Source organism: Montipora foliosa, chromosome 4 (assembly GCF_036669935.1).
Source record: "Montipora foliosa isolate CH-2021 chromosome 4, ASM3666993v2, whole genome shotgun sequence".
Taxonomy (NCBI): Eukaryota; Metazoa; Cnidaria; class Anthozoa; order Scleractinia; family Acroporidae; genus Montipora; species Montipora foliosa.
The window spans coordinates 33,819,097-33,846,596 of record NC_090872.1 but is presented as its reverse complement, the minus strand read 5'-3'; the positions used below and the strand labels follow the sequence as shown (position 1 = coordinate 33,846,596).

The 27,500-nt window shown below is 41.2% G+C and overlaps 1 protein-coding gene and 1 pseudogene across 1 annotated transcript in view; one reads left to right on the top strand and one right to left on the bottom strand.

Moving 5' to 3' along the window:
- The window catches only part of LOC138000658 (EGF and laminin G domain-containing protein-like), an 87,851-nt gene that overhangs the window by 12,501 nt on the left and 47,850 nt on the right, over positions 1–27,500 (top strand). Inside the window, exons 2-3 of the mRNA XM_068847222.1 lie at positions 16,184–16,379; positions 22,612–23,636. Coding sequence (XP_068703323.1) covers positions 16,184–16,379; positions 22,612–23,636 — 1,221 coding nt within the window. The remainder of the gene's footprint in view (positions 1–16,183; positions 16,380–22,611; positions 23,637–27,500) is intronic.
- Positions 17,613–21,045, bottom strand: LOC137999383 (uncharacterized; annotated as a pseudogene).

The window sequence follows — 27,500 nt, the reverse complement described above, 5'->3', positions numbered from 1 at the left end:
GGTCATTCTAGGTGAATTTTCCATAAACGTGACTATTACATAGTTCACTTCACCTTTCATACGCATTTTGCAAACTGTAAGAAGAGAATTTCCATCCAACGACAAAAGGGCGCGAAAGCTAAAATGCTACAACTGGAAGCGAAGAGTTTCCAAAATGGCGGACACACGAGTTCACCAATTCGGTATCAAAGAAAGCCATAACAAGGTCATTATAGAATAAATAGACACAAGTAACTGGTACAAAATTTACTTCACCTCCAGAAAAGAACAAGTAAAGGGGAAAAGGAAAAAAACACTTACCTGAGACAGCGGAAAAACCAAAAATTTTCGACAGGACACGAAGTGATTAGAAACACGTCAACTCCCATCACGCAGTTACGCTTCAATGATTGTGGCGTCACTCCCGGCAGACTTGGTTCGTTCCTCATGTCAGTACCGGAGGTTACGGTTTATGAGATAGAACTACTTATAACCTTATAATTTTACCATGTTACTGGTAAAAGCATGGAAATTTCCATGTACAAGGCTGGACCAAAACTATATATAATCTTGTAATTTTCCAAGTCAGAGGCAAATCCTTGGAAATTTCCATGTACAAGGCTGGACCAAAAGTGCTTACAATCTCATAATTTCACTACATGTTGCTAGTGAGTCCATGAAAATTTCCACGTACAAGGCTGGATCAAAACTACTTATAATCTTATAATTTTGCCAGGTAATCGGTAAATCTATGGAAATTTCTATGTACAAGGCTCTAGCAAAACTATTATTTACCAAGTCACTGGTAAATCCACGGAAATTTCCATGTATAAGGCTGGACCAAAACTATTTATGTCCTTGTAATTTCGCCTTGGCAATTGTAAATCCATGGAAATTTCCATGTACACAGCTAGATCAAAACTCCTTATTATTTTTGTAATTTTGTCATTGTCTTCAGAAGATTCCGGTATGGAGTCTATGTTGTTTTTCGAGTTATTTTCTTTGTCGCCGTCAACTTCAGAGTAGTTCTCAATAAAGTACCCCGCTGCTTATTAAATAATTAGCATTTTGAGTTGCATCTCTTTCAATAGTTGCGTCAATTTCCGTTACATTTGAGTTTCATTCAGTTCGATTCCCGGAACGACCCGTTTCGAAGCTGGCGCTCGGCACCTTTTAGTGTGGGTGTACCGCAAAAAGCGTGTGCCCTTCTTTGTATATGTTTTGAGCGCCCCAAGAAGAAATCCAACAAGAAAGCCAACCAACGCTGTTTGCTTTTAATAACCAATGTAAAACAGCGCCACGTGCCTTCTATTGCGCATTGCCCAATCAAAACACCGCCACGTGCTTTCTATTTTGCATTTCCCAATCAAACATCGCTACGTGTTTTCTATTGTGCATTTTGCTGTACAGGAAAAAGAGGAAGACTGAAATTTAACATGATTTATAACTCGGTGCCCTTACGGGCCCGAGTAAAAAATTATGTTCAAACAAATTAAAAAAATTTTATACCTAATACTGTTGTATCACGAGATGGTTCGAAACCTATGACTGGAAATTCAAATATGAACAACAACAAAATTATAAACTCTTTGGATCCAACAAATAACCTAGATTTAGCGACAAATAAATTATGTTGATACATAAATTAACACAACACTGTTGTATATGACTGGATGTTTAAATATGAACAACAACAAAGTTAAAAACACATTGGATCCAACAAATAACCAAGGTTTAGCAACAAAACATTATGTTGATAATGATGTTTTATGAAGACCACATTCCAAAATCAACGAGTTTGCTCATGTTATGAATGATTTTTTTAGAAATGTCTTCTGAATTACGTGTCAAAATCTTAAAATTTGATGATTTCGCTCAAAGCTTCCATACTCATGACAAACCGGCTGTTTTAGTCATCACTATAAAATCACGTAATGAGTATAATTTCAAAGTTGGTTTTAATCTATTAAAAGCATATAAAACTGGAAATCGATTTTTTTTACACTTTGTGTTGAAATATTAACAACTCGTTATATTTGGGATCGTTTGGATGTATGGTTTGAATTAAAAAACAGAGTCCTTACGGTTACAACAATTAAATATCAATACAATAATAATTATTTTCTTTTATACCAGGTCAATTATTCAAATAAGAATTATCCATTCTCCTCCAATTTATTTATATTGTAATATTAATATCAGAGGGTTGTCTTCACCCCCTAATAAATTACCTCTTTACGTTATTATGTTAGTGTTCAAGGCCATACCAGTAATTTATGAACATAGATTTTTGACACTCACAGTGCTTTTTAGTAGTGCTATATGGGCCTTCATCTCACTTTGACGGTTGGAATTGGAGCATTCTGATTGGTGGATGCAAAATTTTGCGGTAAATTCAAATTTGGGCGCGAAATTCAAACGTACGTTAGGCGGGAAATCCGAAATTCAAACAATGACGTCACAGACACGTAACACCTTACTTGCTGCGAACCCCCAGGAGATAAGTTTGGGAGTTTTGCGTGACCATGTTGGATAAAAAGATAACGGTCAGGAAATTCATAATTCAAACAATGACATCACATGGGTCGAGAGAGGGATGACTTCACAGAGTCCCAAGCCGCTCACGGTCAGAACAAAAACACCAGAGAATAAATGAAATCAAACGGTTTAATGACTAGAATAACAAACGAGTATGTACAAGAAGAGGAAAAAAGCAAGAAAAAAAAAAAATGTCACACTATGTACAAGAATGTCCCTTAGTGGCGTGGCAGGCCGATGAAGGGATCCAGAACGCAGGTGTCATCCTTGTTCAATAGACGGAGCGAGCACGCATCCCCGCGCGGAGATTTGTACAAGTCCACTCTTAAAATGATACTTGAATGCAAAATTTATGTGATAAAATTCTCAACTTCTATCACTCGTCACCAGGACTCCGATGCCCTAGGGGCGAAACTAGTCACTTCGCTCTCCTCATTTGCATATTTTGGGTCAATATTTGCCCAGGACGAACCCAAACTTCCCTAAGAATGTTTTCAATACCTTGCTCGTACTCGCCCTTCTTTTGGGCCTTCGTCCGAGCTCGATTCCCCAGAGCTCGATTACCCCGTATGTGATTTAAGACGATCGCTGCCGTATAAGCGACCTCCTCATCCGTTGGAAGTGTCCGGAGACGTTCGGAGCGTCGAACAGGTTTACTGAGGGGTACTTGCAGTTAATCTCTCAATTTGAGTTAATAGGGGCCGCTTGGAGTTACTCCTTCAATTTGAGTTACTCAGGGCTGCTCGGAGTTACTCCTCGGTTTCTCATTTGCTCATGAGTTGCTCGTTTACTCATGGGTTGCTCATTTGCTTATGAGCTGCTCATTTTACTCATGAGTTGTTCGGAGGTACTCCCTCAATTTGGGTAACACGTGTTTCTTGGAACATTTGTTTGGTCTTCCTTGACTGAACAAAGCTGACTTTTTACCGTTCTGTTCCTGAAGTTTACACCGCCCCACACCGCGCTTACTCAAAGATTTACCACGTTTGTATTTTAGAAAAAAGAAAGACATGAGCTAAATCCACGTACTTTTATTATTTGATTCGAGACCATTCGTAACACTCCATGTTGAAAGGGGAGTCTTGGTTTACTCAGAAAGGGTTTCATTCAGTTCGAGGCGCGTGGGCTCTGTCTCCTCCGTTGAGCAAAGTGGAATCTCTCTGAGCTTGTTCCTCTTTTGTCGATGGCATAGGTTTTGTCACTCCCTCATTTTGTCCTTGTTTTAGTGATAGTACTGTTTGGTATACGCCTGACATCGGGCTTTGTTTTCGTGGTAGTATTGTCTCCTCTTGGCTTTATTCTTGTCCTTCTGTCGGCAGGCGAGGATCGTTTCTTCTGTCACTTCAACCACTGGTTTCGGTGGGTTTGCCTTCGTATCTCCAATGAGTATTTCCTTTGGGATGGTGTCTTTAACACCGTCTGGTTCAGTCATTTGGCTAGGCTGTCGCGTTGGTTCTGCGTTTGCAACAGTCACCATACAGGGTGTCTCCACGGTATGGGTTGGCGTTGTCACGAGCGGAGGTTGTGTCATGGTCGTATCTCCTGCTCTCTTCTGGTCTCTCACTTTCTGTCGGGCCTTGTCCCGCCATCTCTTCTTTTGCTCCTTATAACACTACTACTACTACTACTACTACTACTACTAATACTACTACTACTACTACTACTACTACTAATAATAATAATAATAATAATTAGCAGTGCTAATCACCTTTTACTTGCAGTATTGAGGACTGTATTGCGAAGGGCGCGGCTCATGATATCGAGCTGAAACTATACAATGCGCCTCTGGCTGCCGCTATACAATCCATGTTGATATCGGAGCACAGCACGACAGCTAGATGCTAGTTAGTTGTGAGTCGATTTTGTTGAGGGAGGAAAACTGGTCCGGAGTACACGGAGAAAAACACTCGAGTCAGGTTGAGACCGACTGAAACCAGGCCACATGCTGGCCGGAGCCAGAGCTGAACCCCGGCTCGCAGTGGTGGGAAGTTTCATAGATAACCACTAAGCAAGCATGACTCATGGTTACTCATTAACTTTGTCCGGGTTTTTGGTTCGAAATCATTTGAGTTGCTCGCGCTTGTCGCTTCAATTTTTCGATCTCTTGAATCAGTGCTGCGAGCGATTGTGACCTCCATGTGTTGTTGATACACTCTTTGATAGACGGAACGCACCTCACTACGTCGACAAAAGCAAGCAGAGCTCAATCAGACAACGTTTTCCTCCTCGGTGGGTTCTCGTTTATGATGATCTTAGCCGCAGTTTCACACTTTTATTGGTTCGCGGGAGAGTAAACCTAGGCTACATCTAGTATCTCTCACCCTTACCCTCACTGCGCTCCCTACTCATTTTGGGGGCGTAACTCAAAGGGCTGACGAGTAACCTATGGTTACTCATTCTGAGTCACTCGTTCCGTGACTCGCAAGGAGTATTTGGGGGGAGTACCTCCAAGGGCTGATGAGTAACTCTGAGTCGCTCGCCCCGTGACTCACAATGAGTATAAAAACAGACGTCAAGCTCGCGATGCTCATTTGGATGAGATCTTTGGGTGAGTGTAAGGCACATCTCTGCCGCTACTGCAACAAACCGTTTAGTCGAGCTTATAACTGAGACCGTCACGAGAGGCGAGGTTGTTGGAAGCGCATAGACCAGGGACCTGTGGGAGACACAACAATGGGGGACATATTTGAGGATGTACCACAGTATGCTCCCTTGTCGGAAGAGAGAACAACACGACATCGATTATTCCCAGACCAAGAATGTACAAGACAAATGGAAAGCCGATGCAAAAACGGTGAAGGCGATCAGCAATCTCCCCGGCAAGAAAACTTGGACCAAAGCCATCGTCAAGAGAATCATGCAAATCAAATCAAAACTCAAATTGTAAAAGACTTCAATGGCTGACTCACGTTGTTGTTGTTGTTACAAATATTAAATAACAAAGTTCTTGACTTTCATGTGCCTGGTCTTTATTTACCAAAATGTTCTTCCGCACCGCATTGTATTTACAAATGTTCTTGAGGTTCGCAACGCTCAGCTCTGCAATAAGGGCATTTCCAACGGGTGCTGGTTTCGTAATAGGTCATGAAGAAACCAAAGAGGCAGGTCATGTGGACTGACTAGACAGGGCGGGTCTGTCTCGATGGTGGACAAGCAGGTGACACATTGGCTTTCTGCTTCCACCATTTTTCCTTCTGCTACTTTCTTGACCAAATCTCTTGATTTGACGAGTCGTCTCTTTTACAGGACCTGGTCAGGACCTTGTCAAACTGAGAAATGATCCCCAAACCACCCTTTCTCGCCTTTAGGACGCATCACACCACTAAGGTCGTGACAGGACACCTTTCCTTGGGGGTACCCCCCCCCCCCCTTCCCCCTAATTATTCTCACATGGGATCTATAAAATTTGGGCGTACCCCTCTTCCCCCTAAGTCTTCTCACATGGGAACTGCAAATTTTGGGAGTACCCCTGCATCCCCCTAAGCCTTCTCACATGATAAAATAAGGGATCTACAAATTTTGGGCATACCCCACCGTCCCCCTCATCTAGTCTGATGACCTTTTTGGGTCAGGCCATAAATACCCGTGGTCTCTGACGAATGAGCATCTTCTTGTTCACGTGCAAGGAAGGTCCTTCAAGGTCATTACTTTCTTGATCACTGGTTCCCTTGAACCTTATAAAAAATGGCGCGCCGTTGTCCTCAGTTCATCTGCTCGTCATGTCTTCTCCATGTGCAGGACGTAGTGGATTGTCTTTAGAGGAGCAACGTGCTTTGCTGAGAGAAGAACAGCTTCGGCATGTGGCGGATTTGATGGATAGTGATGAGGATGAACCGTTAGCTCAGGCTCTCGCAGACGTGGAAGGGTTGCTTGCAGTCCCCATGGACAATGTCTCCATTTCACCAAGCATCGGCAAAGGTTACACGACGATCGTGCTGCCTTTACTCGTTAATTGCAAAACACTCCTTTCTTTGAGGAAGCTCTTGCTCAAGTAGTTGGAGGAGAACATTTTCGTTTTGTTTTGGACCCTGTGATTGAGCGTCGATCAGCTGTCATGGGAGTGTGTGAACGCATCTTTAGAACACGCTTGGAACAACAAGGACGTTTGGACCCACGGCGTCAAAGCATAAACAATGCTATTGTCCAAGGACTACGTGGTGCCATAGAAACCGTGTTGGACGATGCTACTATCCACGATCGTGATCTTGTGTTTCTTCGTTTTCATTCGCCACAATATGACAACTCCTTTTCTCGAGGTTTACGCGTCAGTCGGTGGGGTCAGGAACCGGACACGGGGACATCAATGCTTCGTGCAAGTCCCCACTGACCCTGAAGAGCTCGAAGACCGAGCACGCATCGTTCAAATAAACAAGCTGACCCGACTCTGCCGTGAGGTACGCAACGACCCCAATACTCCTATGGAGGGCGCGGAGGAGGAGGAGGAGGAGGACAATACCTACCACCCACCGCTACTGGTCTTTTAGGGATACGGTGGCCATGCAAGATACGGGCGTGCATGTGCCTAATGTGGTGGCAGAGGATGCCTCCCCTCAAATCTTTCGTGGCGAAAATTGCATTGAAAAATTTCTGCAATGGCTGTTGGAACTCACGGAGCAGGACACACGCTACGCTACAATTGATTGAGCACAAACAAAAGTTTAAGCCCACACGTACTGGTGGCAAACTGCTGGAGGTCACCTACAGGGATGGGTACATTCGCTTCATGGACTCCATGTCGTTCTTCGCCTTGGCTCTTGCTTCGTTTACCAAAACATTTGGCTTAGATCTCAATTTCAAGGAGGGGTATTTTCCACATCTCTTCAACACCCTTGCGAACAACGACTACGGGGGTACCATGCCTGAGAAAAAAGAGTACGCCGCTGAAACCATCTCCACGGCAGGCAAGGCTAAATTTGAGCGATGGTACACTGCTCAAGTGATTAACGAGGCACAGTTCGATATGCAAAGGGATCTCGTGGACTATTGCATCTCCGACGTCAAACTCCTCGAAGAGGAATGTTTGACCTTTCGTCGTGAGTTCTGCGAACAGACCAGCTTTTGTCCCTCTGCATGACTATCGCCTCAACCGCATGGAGGAAGACACCATCTCCTCCAAACCTGTCAAGGGATGGCGACTCATCACCAACCACTCCAAGGCTGCCGTGGAATGGCTCTTGTGGCAAGAACAACGGCTGCAGGAAGAAGACCCGCTTGCAAACCATCGACAACGTATCCAGCACGCTCGCAACCAAGGCAAATACCAGATCCGTGGTCGTCGATGGAGGGTGGATAGCTTCGACGAAACCAGCAACACAATCTACGAGTTCTTGGGTTGTTTTTGGCATAGGTGCCACCGATGTTTCCCCAATCGTCACGAACCGTGCCGCCGTCACAATCACGCGATCAACGCTGCATGGATGATGTTCGACGTACAACCATGGAACGTCTTCAGGGTCTTCGAGACCTGGGATACCATGTCATGACCTTCTGGGAATGTGAGTGGGAGCAACAAAAGAAAACCGATCCTCGCGTGGCTGAATTCGTCAAAACCCTTCCTGTCATCAAGCCCATGAATCCTTGCGATACCTTCTTTGCAGAACGCACGAATGCCTCCTATCTTTACTGCAAGGTTCGAGTGGGTGAGGAAATCCGGTATGGGGACTACACTTCCCTCTACCCGTGGGTTAATAACAACGGAATGTATCCCATTGGCCATCCCGAGTTCATCTATGAACCCGGCACCACCGATCTCTCACAGTACTTTGGTCTGGCTTTGTGCACCATCGCCCAGCCGAAGAATTTGTTTCACCTCATCTTGCCTTTCCGGTGTGGAGGAAAGCTCACCTTCCCGTTATGTCGCACCTGTGTGGAGCAAGACATAGACAAACCTCTGCACGAAAAATCCCTTTTGTGCGATCACACCGAGGATGAACGGGCGCTGACCGGTACGTGGTGCACCCCAAGCTGGAAAAAGCGGTGGAGATGGGCTACGTGTTTCAACACGCCGCGGATTTTTTGCCGAGTATGTCAACACTTGGCTTAAGATCAAAGTGGAAGCGTCCGGATGGCCTAGTGGGTGCGACACGAAAGAGCAACGACAGGCCTATGTGGAGGCCTTTGAGCGTCATGAAGGAATCCAACTCGACCCAACTAAGATCGCTTACAATACTGGTCGACAGTACTTAGCCAAACTAAAGCTCAATTCCTCGTGGGGCAAGTTTGGACAGAGGGATAACCTGATGCAAGTCAAACCCTTCTTTGACCCTCTACCCTTCCAGCTCTTCATGGACTCCAACCAACATGACATTCGGTACGTCCCGTTCCCTTGATGAAAACTGGGCGGAAGTGCACTACCGCGCCAAGGACGAGTGGGAGGGACTCAACGTCAACACCAATGTGTTCATTGCGGTATTTACGACCTGCTGGGCACGTTTACGGTTATATAAGGCATTGGAACTACTGGGCAAACAGGACCTCTATTACGACACCGAATCCGTCCTCTACTTGCATCATCCCGATCAACCTGACGTCACCCTCGGCAGCCATCTCGGTGAATTGACCAACTAACTTAAACCCGGTCAGTACATTGCGGAATATTGTTCGGGCTGGCCCAAAAACTATGAGTACCGATTCAATGATGATAAGACAGAGTGTAAAGTCAAGGAAAACTCTCTTAATGTGGCGGGAATGGCGCAACTCAATTATGAGGTGTTGCGTCAAAACACCTTGGACGAAATCCAACATCCTTTGGACACAACCACGCAAAAATGCGCATTCGTCAAGCGCGTAAAATCATCCGCAAATCCAAACAGTACGAACTTCGTACCCAACCCGCTCACAAAGACTATGAACTTGTCTTCAACAAACGGGTACTTCGACCGGGGACCGCCATGACGCATCCTCGTGGGTACTGTCTCATCGAGAATGACAATGCTGACGAGGACGCTCACGGATTCCTGTCGGACATGGACGCAGCCAACGCTCATCTTCTCTCTGGACTCCTGTCAGACGACGACGAGGACTTGTGAGACAAATTTGCGGAGGTGCGTGTGTGAGGCACCAACTTTTGTGTGTGGACTGATTAGGGACACTAAGGAACTGAGGTGACTTTCAGGGGACTCTACTCGGATGTGACCGGTGGGATGTTTGTGTTCTGGATCCTCTCATTGGGCGGCCACATCCAAATCAGCGTTGACAGTAATAATACTAAACTAGGGTGCCTGTGCGGGCACAATCTTCTTCTTGAACAGAGTGTGACATTTTTGCCTTTTTTCCTCTTGTTGTACAAACTGTTTAGTTGTTGTAGTCATTAAACCGTTTGAATCGGAAAAAAAAGTCCTGTCTTGTTTGTTTTCACTTGAAACGTGAGGGACTGGGTCTCTATGACACCCCAACTTTGAATTTCCAACATGTTAGCGCAAACACCCCAACCTGCTTCCTGAGGCTCTGCAGCAAGGGATGTGTCACGCGTCTGTGAAGTCATTGGTTGAATTTTGAATTTCCTACCTAACGTTCGTTTGAATTTCCCGCTCAAATTTAAATTTCCTGCAAAAATTTGAATTCACTAATTAGAACGCTCCAATTCCAACCGTCAAAAGGGACCTGAACGAGCGTACACCATTACTCCTTCTCTGTATCAAAAACAGAATTTAAAATTAATTTACCGCTTAATACAACTAATAAAATAATGATATATTTACCAGACCATAAGGGCAGTCAACAGACATTTAATGATGGTTTAAGGTGCCTCCCTAGAGTATTTGCGAATACCCTCGCTACAGGGAACGAGTTAGAAAAGGAAACCTAGTTAGTATGGGTACCGATATAATAAGGCTTATTTTTTGGGTCCAATATTTGAATTATGGCCGTTACCATGGCAACATCACATCTACTGACAGGCAGATATATTCCTATTTTTAAGCCAAAATTCCTTAATATTCATATTTTCCTTTCTTGAATATTTTTTAATTCTTTGCCACATTATTGCAATGATATTGCCTGACATTTTGAAGTGGTAGAAGGTCAAGGTCTTTCAGACAGTTTTGCCAATATTCTGTATTTGTCACTTTTCTAAATAAATTCAATTAGCCCTGAGAGATTTTAACAAATATAGGGCATTTGATAGAAAGTGTATGTGGCTAGAGCTGAGCCAATACCAAACACCCAAGGGAACGCAAGAACATTAGCAGTTAATTTTACAGATTTGGTCACGCTGAAGACACAAAGATCAGAAAAACATGTGCGATTCAGGCTTTACGCGCCATTCTATTACTCAGCTTGCGCTTGGCCCTAAAACTCTCGGGATCCTTCTTAAACCAAAAGCTAAATATCTCTGGGGCCCTCTTGGGGTGATTTGACTAGTGTTTTAAGGTTGGGAAATAATAAAATTGCAAATTGTGCTATATCAACTCAAGATACAGATGTTTCAAATAAACAGTAAGTGGATAAACGGTTATCAGCATTAGTAGCTAAAAATTATGTTACAATAACTTGTGAAATAGAAGGACAATTAAACATTAGCGACATATTCTATTTTGGTAGTGGCAGAAATTTAGTTTCTAGAAAATTTGGAATTGGTATTCCTTTTACAAACGGTGCCATGAAAAAAGTAACAGTCTCATGTGGTTCTATATGTGACAGTCATCGAAGCAAGGTCGTTTTATATCCTTTGAAAAATGGTAACAAAATTTTAATCCATCCAACATCCAACAGTATTTTCCCAATCAAATTAATTTCGTGTCGTACAAAGTGATATAATCAATTTTACGCCTGGTAAAGCTGTTGGAGATATTACCCATACATCCATTGCTGCATTAGTTGAAGTTAATATATGAATAAGAAATATATAACAGATCATAAATGATAACCAAAAAAACTATTTTTCATTTTAGCCACATTGATCCTACTATCAATAAAAAAAATATATCAGTGATTGTTTTTAACCATAAATGTAATGTCAACAATATAAGTCGCCATTGGCACAATAGCTGGGGGTCTAACACTAAATCGAATTATCTTTGGGATTATTTCACGTGCAGGTTTATTTCTTAATTTAGCAATATCAAAAATTATGGGGCAAAAAATCGAAATGGGAAAATATGCTTACAAAACATAAAAAGTCAATGGGGAAAAGAGATGGGGAAATTTAACCACACTGAATTCATTTTTTAAATGGGCGTTATTGATGATACGATCATTGATTTATGTCCTCTTGCTGACAGGTTTGAAAAGCAATATGACAAAAAATTCAAGTAAACTTTACCAACAAACTTTATTTTATAACTCATTCTGTTTTCCGAGAATCACACGTCAGGCTACTTGTTGGCAACATCATCCTTTATGAATTCGTAAACTAGCTTCCACTATATCTTATAGAATCTTAATGTTTTATTTGATTTCGGAAGTGGAATAAATTTATATTCTATAACCAAAATTCTAATCTGCTTCAAAATGAATTTAACTCTTATTACATGTTTACGGTCTGTGTTAACCTGTTTTATCACCTTGTTAATTAAAATGAGTATTCTCAGGATTTTCACGCTATTATTATAACTAATTTGTTTATTATTTTTTGTTTATATCATTGATGACGTTTAAGATATGATATTGTCTTATATATACTGATTTTCGTCTAAATTGATATTAAGTTTCATAAATATATATATATATATATATATATATATATATATAGATATACCAAACCACGTCCAATACAAACAATCATTCCATCATTAACTAATTCTCTATTATCACAACAATGGGTTTCTTTTTTACAATTCTATCCGTATCTTCTACTATTTTTTCATTGTAAAAGTCACAACTTACATAACCCATATTTTTAAATTAATTATAAGTAATAGTGTTACAATACATTTGATATATTATTAGTAAACATTATCTTTTATAAAAAAAAGTGACTTAAAGTTTAGATAAATTTTTGATTCTTTCCTACCTCGTTTAATTTAATTATGAAAGCACTTCAATCGAGAGGACAAACTTTACTGACAAACTTTAGTCATAAACTTTACCTACATACTTTACTGACAAACGTTTGAAAATATCAAATGAGATGATAACAATAAGACTTCTTTCGGGAAAGTTCCTTAATGCCACGCTATGATGATTCTTCCATTACGCATTTGATTATACGAATATTTAAACGCACTTCAACTTTAGAAAAACATATAGTTTTCCAAAAATAATTCAACTAACCAACATTTTAAGATTTAGTAGTCAAGGATTTGGTTGTCAAGGATTTGGAAGTCAAGGAATTGAAGCTCAAAAATAGAAGTGGTAATGTTTTCTTTGTAATTCCTAAGGCACATATGCATTACTGAGTTTCGTATGGAGACGCTATGTTGGTAGATCAAACTGACCTACCAATATGGTATGGTAATCGACGAAAACATCTGGAGTTCACTTTGTGATAAAAGCGCTTACTTTTTGCTCATGAGATAAAATAGTGTTATATTCTCACTGAGGTACCCGCAAACAATGCCCAAGCTAAGAGAAGATATGGGAGAATCAGCCTGATGTGATTGGGAACGGGTAGCTTCCGAGAAGAGAGTAGGTTCCATCGCTGCAGGGAGGAGGGTGGGGCGAAGCGAAGTAGGCAACGTCGTATTCAAGGCAGAACACGGAGGAGCGAGACCTGAAGTCCTCGTAACTAACTAGAGGAATGTGGTGACACAATACGTCCCCGTCCACCCAGAACTGCACGCTGGATACGTGAGAAGAGGTATAAAAGGCGCATGGTATACGAGTCCCTCAGGGAAAGTACACGTGTATGAACAAATCCTATGATGCACTTCAAACTGCTGAGATTCGTAGTGATATACATTATTTTTCAACCAAGTAGCTTTGTATAAGGTGTCACGCAAACTGGGACAATTCGGAAATTCAAAATGCTGCATTTTCGAAACGAAAGACGTCATGGAACTGGAAATTTGGAAAAAAAAAGGTTTATTTCTAGGTCATTTTCAGCCTTCTTTAGGTAAAAATTCAGAAGACCTCGCGACTTTGATTTTAGGGATTTGATGACGTCACTGTGAAAATTATCTAGAGCGTCTTGTTACTGAGTTGCCATGTAAGGCAGTCCGGTCAGATTGATATTAGAAATACAGTCCACTTTGATATCAGACGACGAAAGATGCAATTGTTGTCAAATTCCAATATTCGTCGTTTTTAAGATTCCAGATATTCATTTTTCACCGTTTGTGTTGTTTATCGAATTGACTTTCAATTCTTGATCGAGCTCCACGAGGGTATCTTTTGTTCCAAGATCCAATAAAACACCATTGCATCGGCTTCGCCGCCAATGCTTGTACTATGTCCACCACAAAGAAATCCGTGCATTTCTTCTACCCCCTGAAACCTAGCAAAGCTACGCCCAAAAGACTCTAGGAACAAAGACAATACTTAGCAGGGAAGTCACAACTTTTCCATTTACAGACACGGAAAAAACATAAAACGGACAAATTCTACTCATACTTTTTAATGACGGAGCGGAGGCGCACGAAGCGCGCTAGCGAAGCACCATGGGTAAGGATTTATTTGGGGTAATCTATCCATGCGAGAAATTTTGGTTATGAAGTCAGCGTACGTCCGTCCGCGCGCAAAGACTGTCGGGGTGGTGCTAGGAAGCAGGACGGCCTCTGGAGACAAGATGGTTTTGGCAATTTTCCTTGACGTGATGAGGCTTTCTTCTCTTAAATTTATCAAATTTCGTCGCCTCTTCTCTCGTGCTCTCTTCTGCTCTTTAATCTTTATCCCTTTGCTCTTCCCTAACATGATTTCCCGCCAGAAAAACGCGGGTTGCCAAATTAAACTCTGCCACGCGGCGTGGTGCTAGGGAGTTAGGACGGCCTCTGGGGACGAGATGGTTCTGGCAATTTTCCTTAACGTGAATTCGCGTGGCAGAGTTGAATTTGGCAACCCGCGTTTTTCTGGCGGGAAATCATGTTAGTGAAGAGCACCGGGATAAAGATTAAAGAGCAGAAAGGAGCACGATAGGAGAGGCGACGAAATTTGAGAAATTTAAGAGAGGAAAGCCTCAAGAGAAGCCGAGAAAGGAGAAGAGAAAATTTCAATGAAGAACACCGTAAAGCTGAGATTAATAGGGCTACAGACACACACTAATCTACAACGGTTGGCTTTCAGGTAATGTCCTCCTTTTTAAATTAATGGATGCCTCGCTGTTTCACATATTTTGTAAAACTCGCTAAAAAAACGAAGGAGGGCTGAAACGTTTGCAATTATTCTGAAATATTTCAACAATCACATTTTTAGGCATTTTGTGTGAAATAGATGTCCACTCATGAGCTGCTTTGTTTGAATGTGAAATTGCAGTAGAGTAAAGCGAATTTACTACTCTTTAGCTCGACTATTTAATTAGTGAGATTTTTGCTTTTTCTCTAAGCTCAAGAGAGAAGGTGTAAAGATTATCAGTCAAATGGAAAATGTTGTGAAAGAGATTACTGTGCATGTAATTTCAGTTTTAGTTGTTCATTAAAGTTGTTGTTTGCATGGCTTGTTTGTTCACTGTACACTGTATAGACTAATGACGATTAATTTTGTACTTTGTGCAGAAGCGTAATTGTTTCCATATACACTATATTGCTTTCTGGGGTTAGAAACGGGAGTTGGCTAAATCTGTTAAAAACGGAACTAAGGATATCAGATTTCAAGCATTTACATTGGCCCGCAGGACTCAGGCTATCCGTTCATATACCTGCTGCAACTAATATGGTCAGGGAACGCGTCAGCAATAAAGGGAACTAAAAACATTTTTGCAGCTCTGAGAAAAAAAATGGCCGAGAAAAGCCGTTTTGGATCGCAATTGATCGAGGCAGAAAATCGGGGAACATCATGGAGTTTTTAATACAATAATAGTCCTTTTTACCGATCCCGCGGTCATTTTGAATTCTATTTTTTCAAATAGCTATTATGGGATTGCCAGGGGGAAATTAGTATGAATTTGTGCCCTGAGAATCCCATAATAGCTACTTAAAACAATGGAATTCAAATTTCCCGCTGTATAGGTAAAAAGGTCTATTATTCTACTCGTGCTTGCTGGATGTAAAATGATTATAGCCAACTCGTCGCAAGGCGCCTCGTTGGTTATCTATCACTTCATATCCATCGAGTCCTCGTGGAATAACTGTTAACTATTTCATATAATGATTGGGACTGTGACGTTTTTTGACCCTTCAACGTCGCCTTCATAAGTTTCTCTGCAAACAGTATTCTTATCAATTTAACATTAGACATTTTAACAGTTTAACAGTTTAACAGTTTATCTGTTCCTGGGAAATGATAATCATACACAAAGTGGTGACCATTGTGTGCAAGCATCCAGTGTATGCTATTAATACTATGTAGTTCTCCTGTAAGTAAGCGAGATGTCAAGAAAAATATTATTAAGATACTAGGTTTGTAGGACAAAGTAGCTATTGCACCACAAGTGATCACATCTTGAGACAAACAGGAAAATATACTTATAATCACTGCACGTCACCTCAATGAAAAATACAGTAGTCGATAAAATTGAAATATTCTGATCTTCCTTTAGTTTGTTTTTTATTATTTAATAGTTTGAATCATGTGATATATATGATCAAGCAGTATGTTGATGGAAAATTATTGCTCTTCCTGTTCTTGTTTTCAGCGTCTCGTCATTTTACTGGTTTGGGATACATGGAGTATAACATAACCTCAGTGGATAAACTGATAAACTCTGAGAAGGATGAATTACGTATTGAGTTCAGGACAGTACAACCCTCTGGTCTTTTGTTTCATGCCAGAAGCTCTGGAGGACAATATGCAGACTACGTCACCCTTGAAGTTGTCGGTGGCAGATTAAGGTATGTTGTCAATAATGGTGGCCAGCTTTGATTATTAAAGTATTTTAACTTTATTTTTAGATTAAGAGGCGCAGAGTCTTATCATTTGTTGTTGTTTTTTAGTTAACAAACTGTAAACTTGTGGCCTCGGTTGTTCAAAAGGTGGATAACGCTATCCACCGGATAAATCACTATTTAGCGGATAAACGCTAACAAAACCAACTGGGTCACCCAATGGATAGTTTTTATCTAGTGAATAGCGCTATCCACCCTTCGAACAACTGAGGCCTGGTGTTAACAAACATTAAATTATAGATGGGTTTGGTTTCTAAAGAAACTGGTGGCTGTGCTGGTGGGTGAGTGAAAAAAAGGGCAAAGATTGATAGAGGTTAACGACTTTTGTTGAAAGTGGAGGTCAGGTACCCTGGTACAGTGCCGACGTTGGCCAGCCACCCAACCATTTCTGGATGGGACTACCTATGTGGCTAGCAGTACCCACAACCCAACCACAAGCCCCTGCACCCAAACTGGGAAGAGAAACAACAGCAACAATCCTGGGCATCATCCATACTGAAAGATAATTCAGTGACATAGGAGCAAAATGAAATTAATAATAATAACAATAATAATAACAACTTCAACAACAATAATAATAATAATAATAATAATAATAATAATAATAATAATAATAATAAGAAGAAGAAGAAGACTTACGAGTGAAGAGAAAGATAAGACCTGGGATTGGACTGGGAAAAGTGACTTGAAAGTTGAAACTTAAGGACTTGTCTTTGCATCTCAAGAACAGGCACTGAGAACGAATCATGTTAAGTTCGACATGGACAAGTCAGTACATTCCCCGCTTTGTACGTTGTGTAAGCAAAAGGGTGAAACAATAAATCACATTCTAAGTGAGTGTAAGATGTTGGCACAGAAAGAGTATAAGAGAAGACACGACAATATTACCAGATTGGTCCACTGGAAACTCTGTTGTGAGTATGACATGAGCAGAAGTGAAAAATGGTATGAACATCAACCGGAAGAGGTAGTGGAAAACAGAAAATGTGAGATCTTGTGGGACATGACCATCCCGTGTGACCATGTTATCGAGGCGCGGGCCAGGTCGTTATATGTGAGGAGAAGCTGAGTCTCACAAGAGAAACGAGTTCTAAAACCGTGCTGGAAAGGGGATAAAAGGTCGTAGGTATCCAAATGTTTCATTATATGACTTGCTACAATGTGCTCAAGCAACTTGCATTATATGCAGGTCAGGGAAATTGGCCTATAGTTGGTAGGAGATGATCGTGAGTCTCTTTTGTGTATAGGGGCAACCATAGCATGTTTCCAGTCACAAGGTACCTCACCTGAATCCAGGGATTGCTGAAAGATTTCCCGCAAAATCACGGCTGTTTCTTCAGGTGCTAGCTTAAGTATACGAGCAGAGACTTTATCTGGGCCACAAGCCTTGTTAGGTTTCAGAAGGTTTAGTTGCTTAACGATTCCGTTCACAGTCACACAGATGTTTCCAATGGCTGGTATGTTTTTCGGAGCCAAGGTGGGAAGGGTATCGTTTGGCGCATCTGTTTTAAAAACAGATTTAAAGTAGTTATTTAAGGTTTCTGCCTTTTCTTTGGGGTCCGACAGGGTTCCACTTTCAGATCGAAGAGCTGGAATACCAACACAATCTTGCTACCTGGATTTGATGTACTTCCAAAACTTCTTAGGTTGGGATTTCAGATTTTCATCAAGTAGACCAGAAACAAAACTGTTCCTAGCAGAATTTATGGCGATGGTAGTCATTTTACGCTGCTTGCGATAGGCAGCCCACGCTGATGCAGTGTTGCGTAATTTAGCCACTTTAAATAGGCGATGTTTTTTGCGAGTTGAGAGCCTCAAGGCTCTGTTGAACCATGGATTCTTTCGTTGTGTTTTTAAAAGCTTCTCAGGAAATTGCTTATTGACAAGAGATAACATTGTTGCCTTAAAAGTTTGCCAGTTCTCGTGAACAGATCATAGGGGACAGGTTTGAAGAAACGCCACAGAGAATGCTTTCATGTCCCGGCAAAAATCTTGTGAATTCCCCTTATTGAAGTCAAAAACTTTCCTTTGCGGTGGTTTGGCGTTACTGACCAACCGGCTGATGTGAGCTACAACCTGTTCATGGTCACTGACACCTGGTATAACGCGAACGCCGTGTAATAGATCGGGCTTCGATGAAAATACCAAGTCCAAGGTGTTTGCAGATGTAGGACCGTAACGTGTGGGTCCACACACTATTTGCTCAAGATGGAAATCATGAGCAATGTCCAGTAACCGCCTGCAAAGGCTAGCATCTCGTGCACCAGTAGGGACACAGGACGTAACCCAGTCGATAGAAGGTAAGTTAAAATCCCCAGTTAGGATAACATGACGATTTCCCGCAGATTGCGTGACTTTAGTCAGGTTATCTTCCAAGGCGTCTAGTGAATCCATACCTGTGGATTCTGGGCGATAATAGGAGCCAAGTAGAATGGCTTCTCTCTCCAGAAGCACTTCGCACCATGTTATTTCACAATCCGAGTCCAAATCGGAGGGTCTCAATGGGGTTAACCGATAGGCGTAAAACGGCCAAAAATTTAGTCGATAGCCGTAAAAATTGAATAATTTTAACCGTTAGCCGTAAAAAGGGTAAAAGAAAGGTTAACCGTAAAAGAAAGTGTTCCCTAGATTTGCCACTTTTAAGGAACGTACTAAACTCACTTATGGTTGCGTTTTTTATTTCCCGGCTAGCGTGGCCGTACGCACGTTAGGTAAAGCGCCTTTTAGGTGTTGACCAAGCCCCTGGTTCCATTCCCGCCGCTCTCTCGGGGAACTAATTTTTTTTCATAGCGAAAGTGTGGCTTCTTGCTGGGGATTAATATTTGCGATTTTCAGAAGGTCGTGCCCTCGAAACACTAGTGAAACACCACGCAGAGATCTCACTGTTTGTAAAACACTTTGCCGATAAACAACATTTCCCCGTTTTTCTCTGACGCTACGGTAGACATTGCCATGCCTAGTAGCTGTACGGCGTCTTCCCACGCAATCTCGGTCAAGGCATTTCCGTGGCGAACTTGCTCGGACCAGGTGACCCGAAACGCATTAGCCGTGCGAAATAATGAGGCCTACGGACAAGGCAACGGCTGACAGTGGTTCCGTACAGTCCTTCGCTATCATCAAAAACACTACACACGGGAATTTTGTTATTTTGTTATTTCACACTAGAGCTAGAAACGGATTATCCGTCTGAGACTAGCCTGTGTACAGTCGCTCCCTTCCCGACAGACACCCCTTCTTAGGTTTTTTTTTTCTGAGGGGAGGGGGCGGCTGTACACAGGCTATCTGGAACGGATAATCCCGTCTTCAAACTGTCCGTAGAAATTGAAGGATAAAGTCAGGCGGATTGTTCATTCAAAATTAAAACTGCTTCATTTTCAAATTAAGACGTATTTACCTATGTGACGCGAATCATCAAACGGATAACCCGTCTCACACGAAAAATCCCTCTCTAGTGTGAAAACGGCCATTTCTGTAGACTGTTCACAGTCCCCTAATTTTTCGTGACATCGTCGAAATATAGCGCGTCTTACCGTTGACGGAGGCCATCTTGATTTTCAAATGTACCGAGGGAGCGGGCGTCGGGGATTATAGCTACAGGGCGAGGGGGGCGAGCGCTTCCTCCCAAACCACCCCCGTCCCATAAGTAGTTGACACTCATGCAAGATGGCAGCCCGTAACGCAAAGCGCTCGATCTCGACGATCTTACGGAAAAATGGAGGACTGTGAACAGTCTACCATTTCTGTTGTAATGAATGTCGCGCCCCGGCCTGTGAGTTGGGCGTTCGCGTGTGTGCTTTGCTTTTCCACAAAGATTATTTTTAAATTGACTATTGACATTTCTATGTGTAAAATAATATTAGAAGTGGAATACTTTGTAAAAAGTACGATCTATCAAATGTTAAAATTTTTCAAAAGAATACCTTGTTTCACATGCCGAGATGATCTCAAGACCTTTATTTTGCTTTTAAGATACAAAAAATATAGGTTAATTAATATTTAACTTTTTGAAACAAAAGAAGTTGATTTTTAACTTTTTTGTTAACCGTAACTGAAAAAAATTAGCCGATAGCCGTAAAAAAGCCAAAATTTTAGCCGATAACCGTAAATGCCACCACCCCATTGAGACCCTCAAATCGGGACGAGGTATAGATACCAAGTTGTTTTGGACTGCAATCAAGACCCCACCCTTATGTGATGGGCGGTCTTTTCGATACACTAGGAAATCCTGTGGTAATACTTCACAGCTGTTAACATGGTGTGAGAGGTGAGTTTCAGTTGCAAGCAGGATGTCGATTTTTTCTTCTACTAGAAGAGAAGAAAGCTCTGCAGATTTGGATCTAACCACAGGGAAACTTGTAGACAGGTCCAGGATTGAGCTCGACTGTCCCACTAATAAACAGCAAAGTAAGTGCAAGACAAAATGGTGGTCTGTTATGAATGATCGATCGGCGATACGACAATGAAATTCCTGGATAAAAGGACTCCAAGCTTGCCAGAGATTGAAAAATTCGTCTGGAAGCACCAAGTAACCAAGAGGATGAGGAGACCAGAGGCTCAACGACACAGCGAAGAAAAGCAAAACTGTGGGAGCAATAAAATTAGTTGCCGCCATCTTGGGCAACCGCTGTTCCGCTGTTCCGCTGTTCAAAGGCTGAAAGCTCAAAATAGCATCTCTTTTCCTTCAAATAAAACACGTTCGTTCGACTACTTAGTAACCTGGCACAATGTCTCGTGTTTGCATATATTACTACTTTGACATTTGCACTGAACGAAGGCAAATGCTGGTTGGTAACGATTGTTTTTTTGTGGTTACACACCTGGCTCATTAAAATGCTTTTGCAAATTTCGTCGTGTATGGTTTGAATTTTTTGTTTTTTTTGCTTGTCATGTGAGATTACCAAGGACCAATTGAACCTTGCACGTTTCGCATCGTTTTATCCTCTAAAGCTCTTCTATCCCGAGCAATGAAAAAGAATAGTTTGAGGTTTAAATGTTCAATTTTAAGAGATTTTTCGAAACTCAGGACAAAATGCTCGCATATACAATTGCTGAACCCTGAACTATTACAGCGTACTTAAACTTAAGCGCTTGAGGCCGTTATTTTTTCCAATTTTTTTTAGTATCCAGTTTCTGAATACATGATTAGCATGCCATGTATTTTCAAAACCAAAAACGTTAAGGAACTGATAACTTATTTATTTACAACTTATAACTTATAACTTATACTTAAAACTTATTTATTTAACTTATTTATAACTTATTTATTTATTTAATTGATTTATTTCTCGGTCATCTTGAACCTCGTATAGATAAAAATCCGAACGACCCCACGATTTTGATTTTAGAATATCCGAAAAAACATCTAGTCATCGAACGTTTGAGTTCTATAAAACGCCTTCCACATAAAATTCACCCGGCGTCTTTTAATAATGAAATGTACGCAAATGGATAATTAACTCAGGTCCTCAGAGAGATCATTAAGCCCACAGAGGGGAAGAGCTGTAATCTGGATACCGAGAACTGAAAATACAAGTGAAGAAAGAATGCAATTGACGGGCTCAAGAGTGATGTGAATACGTCGCAAGATTTCGCCCGATGTGGATTTCATGCTAAGATGTTATTCTTCGTTAAATAACTTAACTACAACTGCCAGAAGAGAAAGTCTGGGGATACTCTATATTGCTGTGCGCGCTTTTGCCGCCTTAATTCGTAAACGTAGCAGTAAAATACGCTCACCACCGCACTTAATCTTCGCACAAGTTGCAAGTTTACACAACCGATGGCGTCAAAATCCTCAACTCGGTCCCAGGCCCTTGTCTAATATTTTCCTCAAAAATACGCGAGGTTTCTTCGCATTTTTTATAGGCTTTCGGAACAGAAATTAAATTGTTTTTGTACAGAAATGCTCCTTAGACCGTTATATTTTAGATTTAAAAATAAAAAATGGTGGTGAAATTTCGAGTCATGTGCACTTTTACAAAAAAATTAAGAAAACTGCGTTTTTGCCATCAAAAATAGGGGATTTACAAGGGTAAATACGGTAGGTACGTATTTGTCTTTCAAGTATTCAGAAGTTGCAGGGGTATCGTGTTACTCGGAACGGCCACAATCGAGGCTACTTTGTAGCCTCTTGATTATTGTCATTTCTTCATTGCATTGTGTATTCATTTACCCTTAGGTTCTCCGTGCGTTATGGAAGGTCATGTCATGGTGGAGAGGAAACCCATGAGGTGTTTTTGGGAGAGAACCTTGAGGATGGCAAATCACATTATGTTGAAGTGAATCACGACAAATTTGTTACAACCATTTACCTTGATAAAACATCTGATTTGGAGAAAGCAGAGCATACATTTAACACCAAATGCAGCAAACTAGACATCGATGTTGCTATCCATATTGGCGGTGCGGCAGATTTTAAATCTCTTCTTTCAGTGAAATCAAATGCACTTTTCATGGGTTGCATGACTGAGGTGATTTTCAGGAAATTGATGCCATTTCCTGAAAAAGAGATAGACTTTCTGAAGAAAGGTGAGGCCACCACTTACCCTAGTTCCATGAACAAAGAGTGCGTAGCATCAGTTTTCGCACCATTTACGTTTAGTGCAGATGATTCTAGTTATGTCTGTCCAGTCCGTGGCCTGTCTGCAGCAACTTCATTGAGTGGAAGATTCATGTTCCGTACTTACAAGGCCAGTGGCGTTCTCTTGGAACAAGTCAATGGTGTCAACCAATTTGAAATTTCGTACAGAGAGCGTGCTGTTGATTTGAAAGTTAGCATTGGAAACACTGAACACCTTTTAAACATCAATTACCAAAGAAAGTTGACAACTGTGAACAGTGGTAATTGGCATCAGGTGCTGTTTTCTATCTCAGGAGTGTCGTTCAATTTAACAGTGGGGTCCAAGAAAGACGCTCGTGTTCCTGCTGTGCCCTTGCCAAGTAATTTCTTCAAGGGTGATGTGACTGCAGGTGGATTTGTGGGTTGCATGAATGAGCTCAAGATCAACGGTGAGAACTGCAAACCAAATGAAAGATCACAAACCAACAAAGTGGAGATGAACGGTTGTAACATCACTGATTTTTGCATCTTTTCTCCCTGCTTACACAAAGGGGGTTGTGATCAAACAGGAAAGACCTTTACTTGTTCATGTTCCGGAACAGGATACGACGAAAGAAATGATCCTCTCTCGGTTTGCCAGTTTTGTAAGTATCTGATTAAGTAAGACCCCAGTCATTAGGAATTGTTCTTCCTCATTTTAATTTTAAATTAAATGGCCTATAACTTAATATTCCGGGTCATCAGGAGCTGCTTTTCTTAGGCTAATTCTTGTTTATGAGGCTTAATATTCACTTATGCCAATCTTTCAAATTTAATTGATTAAGGAAATAATTTGCCCTCAACAATGCTTAAAGTTGTTTTCCTCTGTTAATTTTGCCTTCTAATCAGGTCAACAGTTTCCTAATCATTGCAAATTGCCAAAGAGCTATTAAAGAGAATGATTATGTTTCGATGTTGACTTTGGGATGCTTGAAAAAATCAGAGAACTCCTCTGCAGGAGTGGAATCTGAAAACATCTGCTCAGTTGTTCGGACGCTCTACCACTAAGCTATAGCAGGAGCCCATGAGTAGGAGCGAGCAACTCCCATACTGAGCCTAACCCTGGTTACAATCTTCGAAGGATCTTTAAGGATCTTCAAAGATCTTCATAAAGAGATTTTGCCAAGATCCTTGAGGATCCTACCAAATCTTGATCCTCAAGGATCTTTAAGGAACTTCATGATTTTTAAAATAGCTTTTAAAGATCTTTGTGGATCATTCCTGAATGTCGTCAAGGATCGTAATTGTTTTAAAAGATACTCCATAAATTCTTGAGGATCTGCACGGATCCATAACAAATTAATTGAAACTTATTCTCACCAGGATGTTTGCATGATCCTCGCAGGATCCTGACTGACTCTCCTACTCCTCTCCACCTCCTAATTGCAATTGAATATCTTGAAAGAACTTTCAAAGATCCTTCAAGGATCCTTGAAAGATCCTCATCTTCAAAGATCTTCAGCAGGTCCTTGACGATCTTTAAGGATCCTTGAAGATCCTCAAAGATACTCTGAGGTTTTTGACCAGGGCTGTCACGGCACTTTTACAGACCAATCTCTTTTTAGACTACATTTGCCGCAAAACTGTTAACAAGGGCAGTTTCGGATCGGTGGCGCTATGACGTCAAGTTAGTTTCCTGTGATTAGTCATCGGGCTCCTGCGGGAGTCTTATTTGTGGGAAATTCAATCTAAAAATACATCTAAATTAAAAATATATCGGTCTGTGAAAATGCCATGACAGGAGGCTGTTGTTCGCTCCTAGTCATGGGTTCCTAGCTATAGTAGACTTATGAGTGCCAGGCCGTTAAACTAAGTTCAAATGTGTGTATTTTGTTAGAGGTGACAACATATATAAATAATAAACACTTGTTACACTAATCAAGCGGTATCTATTTAGTTGAGTGAGATTTTGCCCTGGGTGCCAGAAGAATTTTCTCCCAAGGTCTGAGAGAGTGCTACGCGAATTGGAGGCAATGACCGAGGACTGGAAAAAAGAATCCTCTGGTGGCACGAGCCCGGAGCCTCAGTTCCAAGTGGGAAATCAATTCAAAAATTAAACTTGTTCGCTGAACGGACATTAATTTGAGAGAGTTTCTGATTGGATAAGCCAAAAAACGGTTTTCGTCAAATATACGACAAACATTGTTGCTTGTCTTTGGTCTGAGAGAAAAATTGTTCTCCTGAACCACTTCAAGAGAAAGCATTTCAACAGGATGAGGAAGCATACGCCTATACACGTTTTTCCAAAATGGCCGCCATTTAGTATTCTTTTGCTTTTATTCAAATTAGACCTTGATGCCTCGTTCTAGGCAAAGTATTCTTTTAAATTTTAAGCTTAAGAACGAGGCATCAAGGAAAAATTTGAATAAAAGCAAAAGAATATTTAAATGGCCGCAATTTTGGAAAAAAAAGTATGGTCCATGTGATGCCTCAATGCCATCACGTGCAAACAGAATACCAGCTTGGACAATGCAAAAAGACCCATTTTAACCATACAGAATTAACTATTGGAGGGTAATGTGAAATGATAATTTAAGATGTCAATTTCACGGCAATGAATATGTACAAGGACAAGGAAGGGGTACGTTTTACAAACGTTGGCCGTGTAGCACTTGTCTCTTAACAGAATTAACTACTAGAGGGTAAGGTGAAGTGCTAGTCTTCTACCTATGTAAACCATGTGAGCGTTGGCCCTATTTATGGAACTGGGCACACACAAGGACAGAGAAAATTATGACCAGGGTGGGAATTGAACCCACAACCTTCGTGTTAGATCACCGCATCTCTACCGACTGAGCTACAAGGTCAGAACCTTAATCACCCACTTTACATTGCGCGCCTTTATTGTTGTTGTTATCCTGGAATTCGGAGCGTCTACTTCCATTTATGGGCAAATATCGTTGAGTAATTTTTGCACTCGAGAGAAAATAAGAACAATTTTGTCACTGAAATAAAAAACACTACGAAGATCCTGGAGGAGGATTATCCTGTGAAATGAAATGGATTTCGATCAGAAAAACAGCAGAATACATTCATTTCTAGCGCTTTTCTATGAAGCGTGGAGCTACGTCTGCTCAAGAGGAAAACACAGTTTCTACTCCTGGTACTTAGTTGTTACTTTTAACTGGACCTTAATAAACAAGCAACCCATATTTATCTTACACCCAAGCAGTTCGGAATGGAAACAACAAGGCTAGACAGTTTCATTCGCTGCTAGCGCGGTACTTGGTAAGTATTCTTAATGCAAGCGGTTAGCGATAAGCGAGTACCAAGCAAACTAACGACAGTTTCAGTGTCGCGCGCGTAATACACAGTTGTCGTATTAGATGAAATGCTCTTACTCTAGGCTCCTAGAATTTCTTCTTTTTCAAGTTCACGTAGTCTTCAAACGGGTGTTAAACTTTTCCAGACCAAGAATAAAAATGTCGCACACAAGCTTGCTTCCACAAAACGCAGTTTTATTATTAGCGAGAAAATGAAATGAACAGCAATGGATAAAAGCTTTTTGCTGATTGTAATGGAGATCAGTATTCAAGTGTTTGCAGAATGCCGATCCGACGGTGGACTTGCTGTTCGTGATTCCTTACAATCTAGTCAAAAAAGTTATTTCTTCATTTTTCAGAAATGATAATACATTAATTCTGATCGTTCCAGCCGTTAATCGAGGAATTACCTGGCCATTCTTTAAAGTGTTGTGCCCATGTACTGGTGCACAAAATGCAAAAAAATGTTCATACGAAATGCTTCCCTCGAGTTAATTTCACCTCCACTGTAAAAAAAATCATAACTAAATCTATCAAGCCTCTATGGGAGAGGATCCTGAGTTATCTTTTTTAGTTCGTAAAATGCTCACTTTCAAAGTGGGGCTATATGTGCAACCTTTGCTGTGAAAATAAAACTTTTCCATAACAGATTGACCAATAACCCTCATCTTGGAAATGAGGGTTTCGGGAGCTCAGAAATGGTTTATTCTATCTTAATCATCTTTTTTTATTGATTCACCAACACAATATGGAAAACTATCTAACCGTAATTCGACTCGATAAGTGACCACAAACATACCAAGAATTTGGACGCTCAACCAAACTTTTCGAGATTTCCGGGCCGAAGTTGAATGGAACGGGCAAAGTTCCGGGACATTTGTCGAAATTTTTGAATACGTTTTGATTGTACTCTCTGGTGGAATTGCCAGAATTACAGGAACTTTCGTGTTCCATTTGCGAGAGATGTCGGTTTAACTCTCCCTACTGAGTTTGAGATCATGTGGATAAGCGAAAGAACAATGAGCATATCAATACACATGACTTCGCATTCTGGGATGTGCTCGGACGTGTTACATTTGACCAGCGAAAATTCTGAAAATTTGTAACAGGGAGTTTTGTTGAATGGAAAGAGCCCTTTGTCAGCTTCCCAACGAAGCAGCTAAATTCCGTAAGCCACATGTACGCATTGCGGACCTATTTTTACAA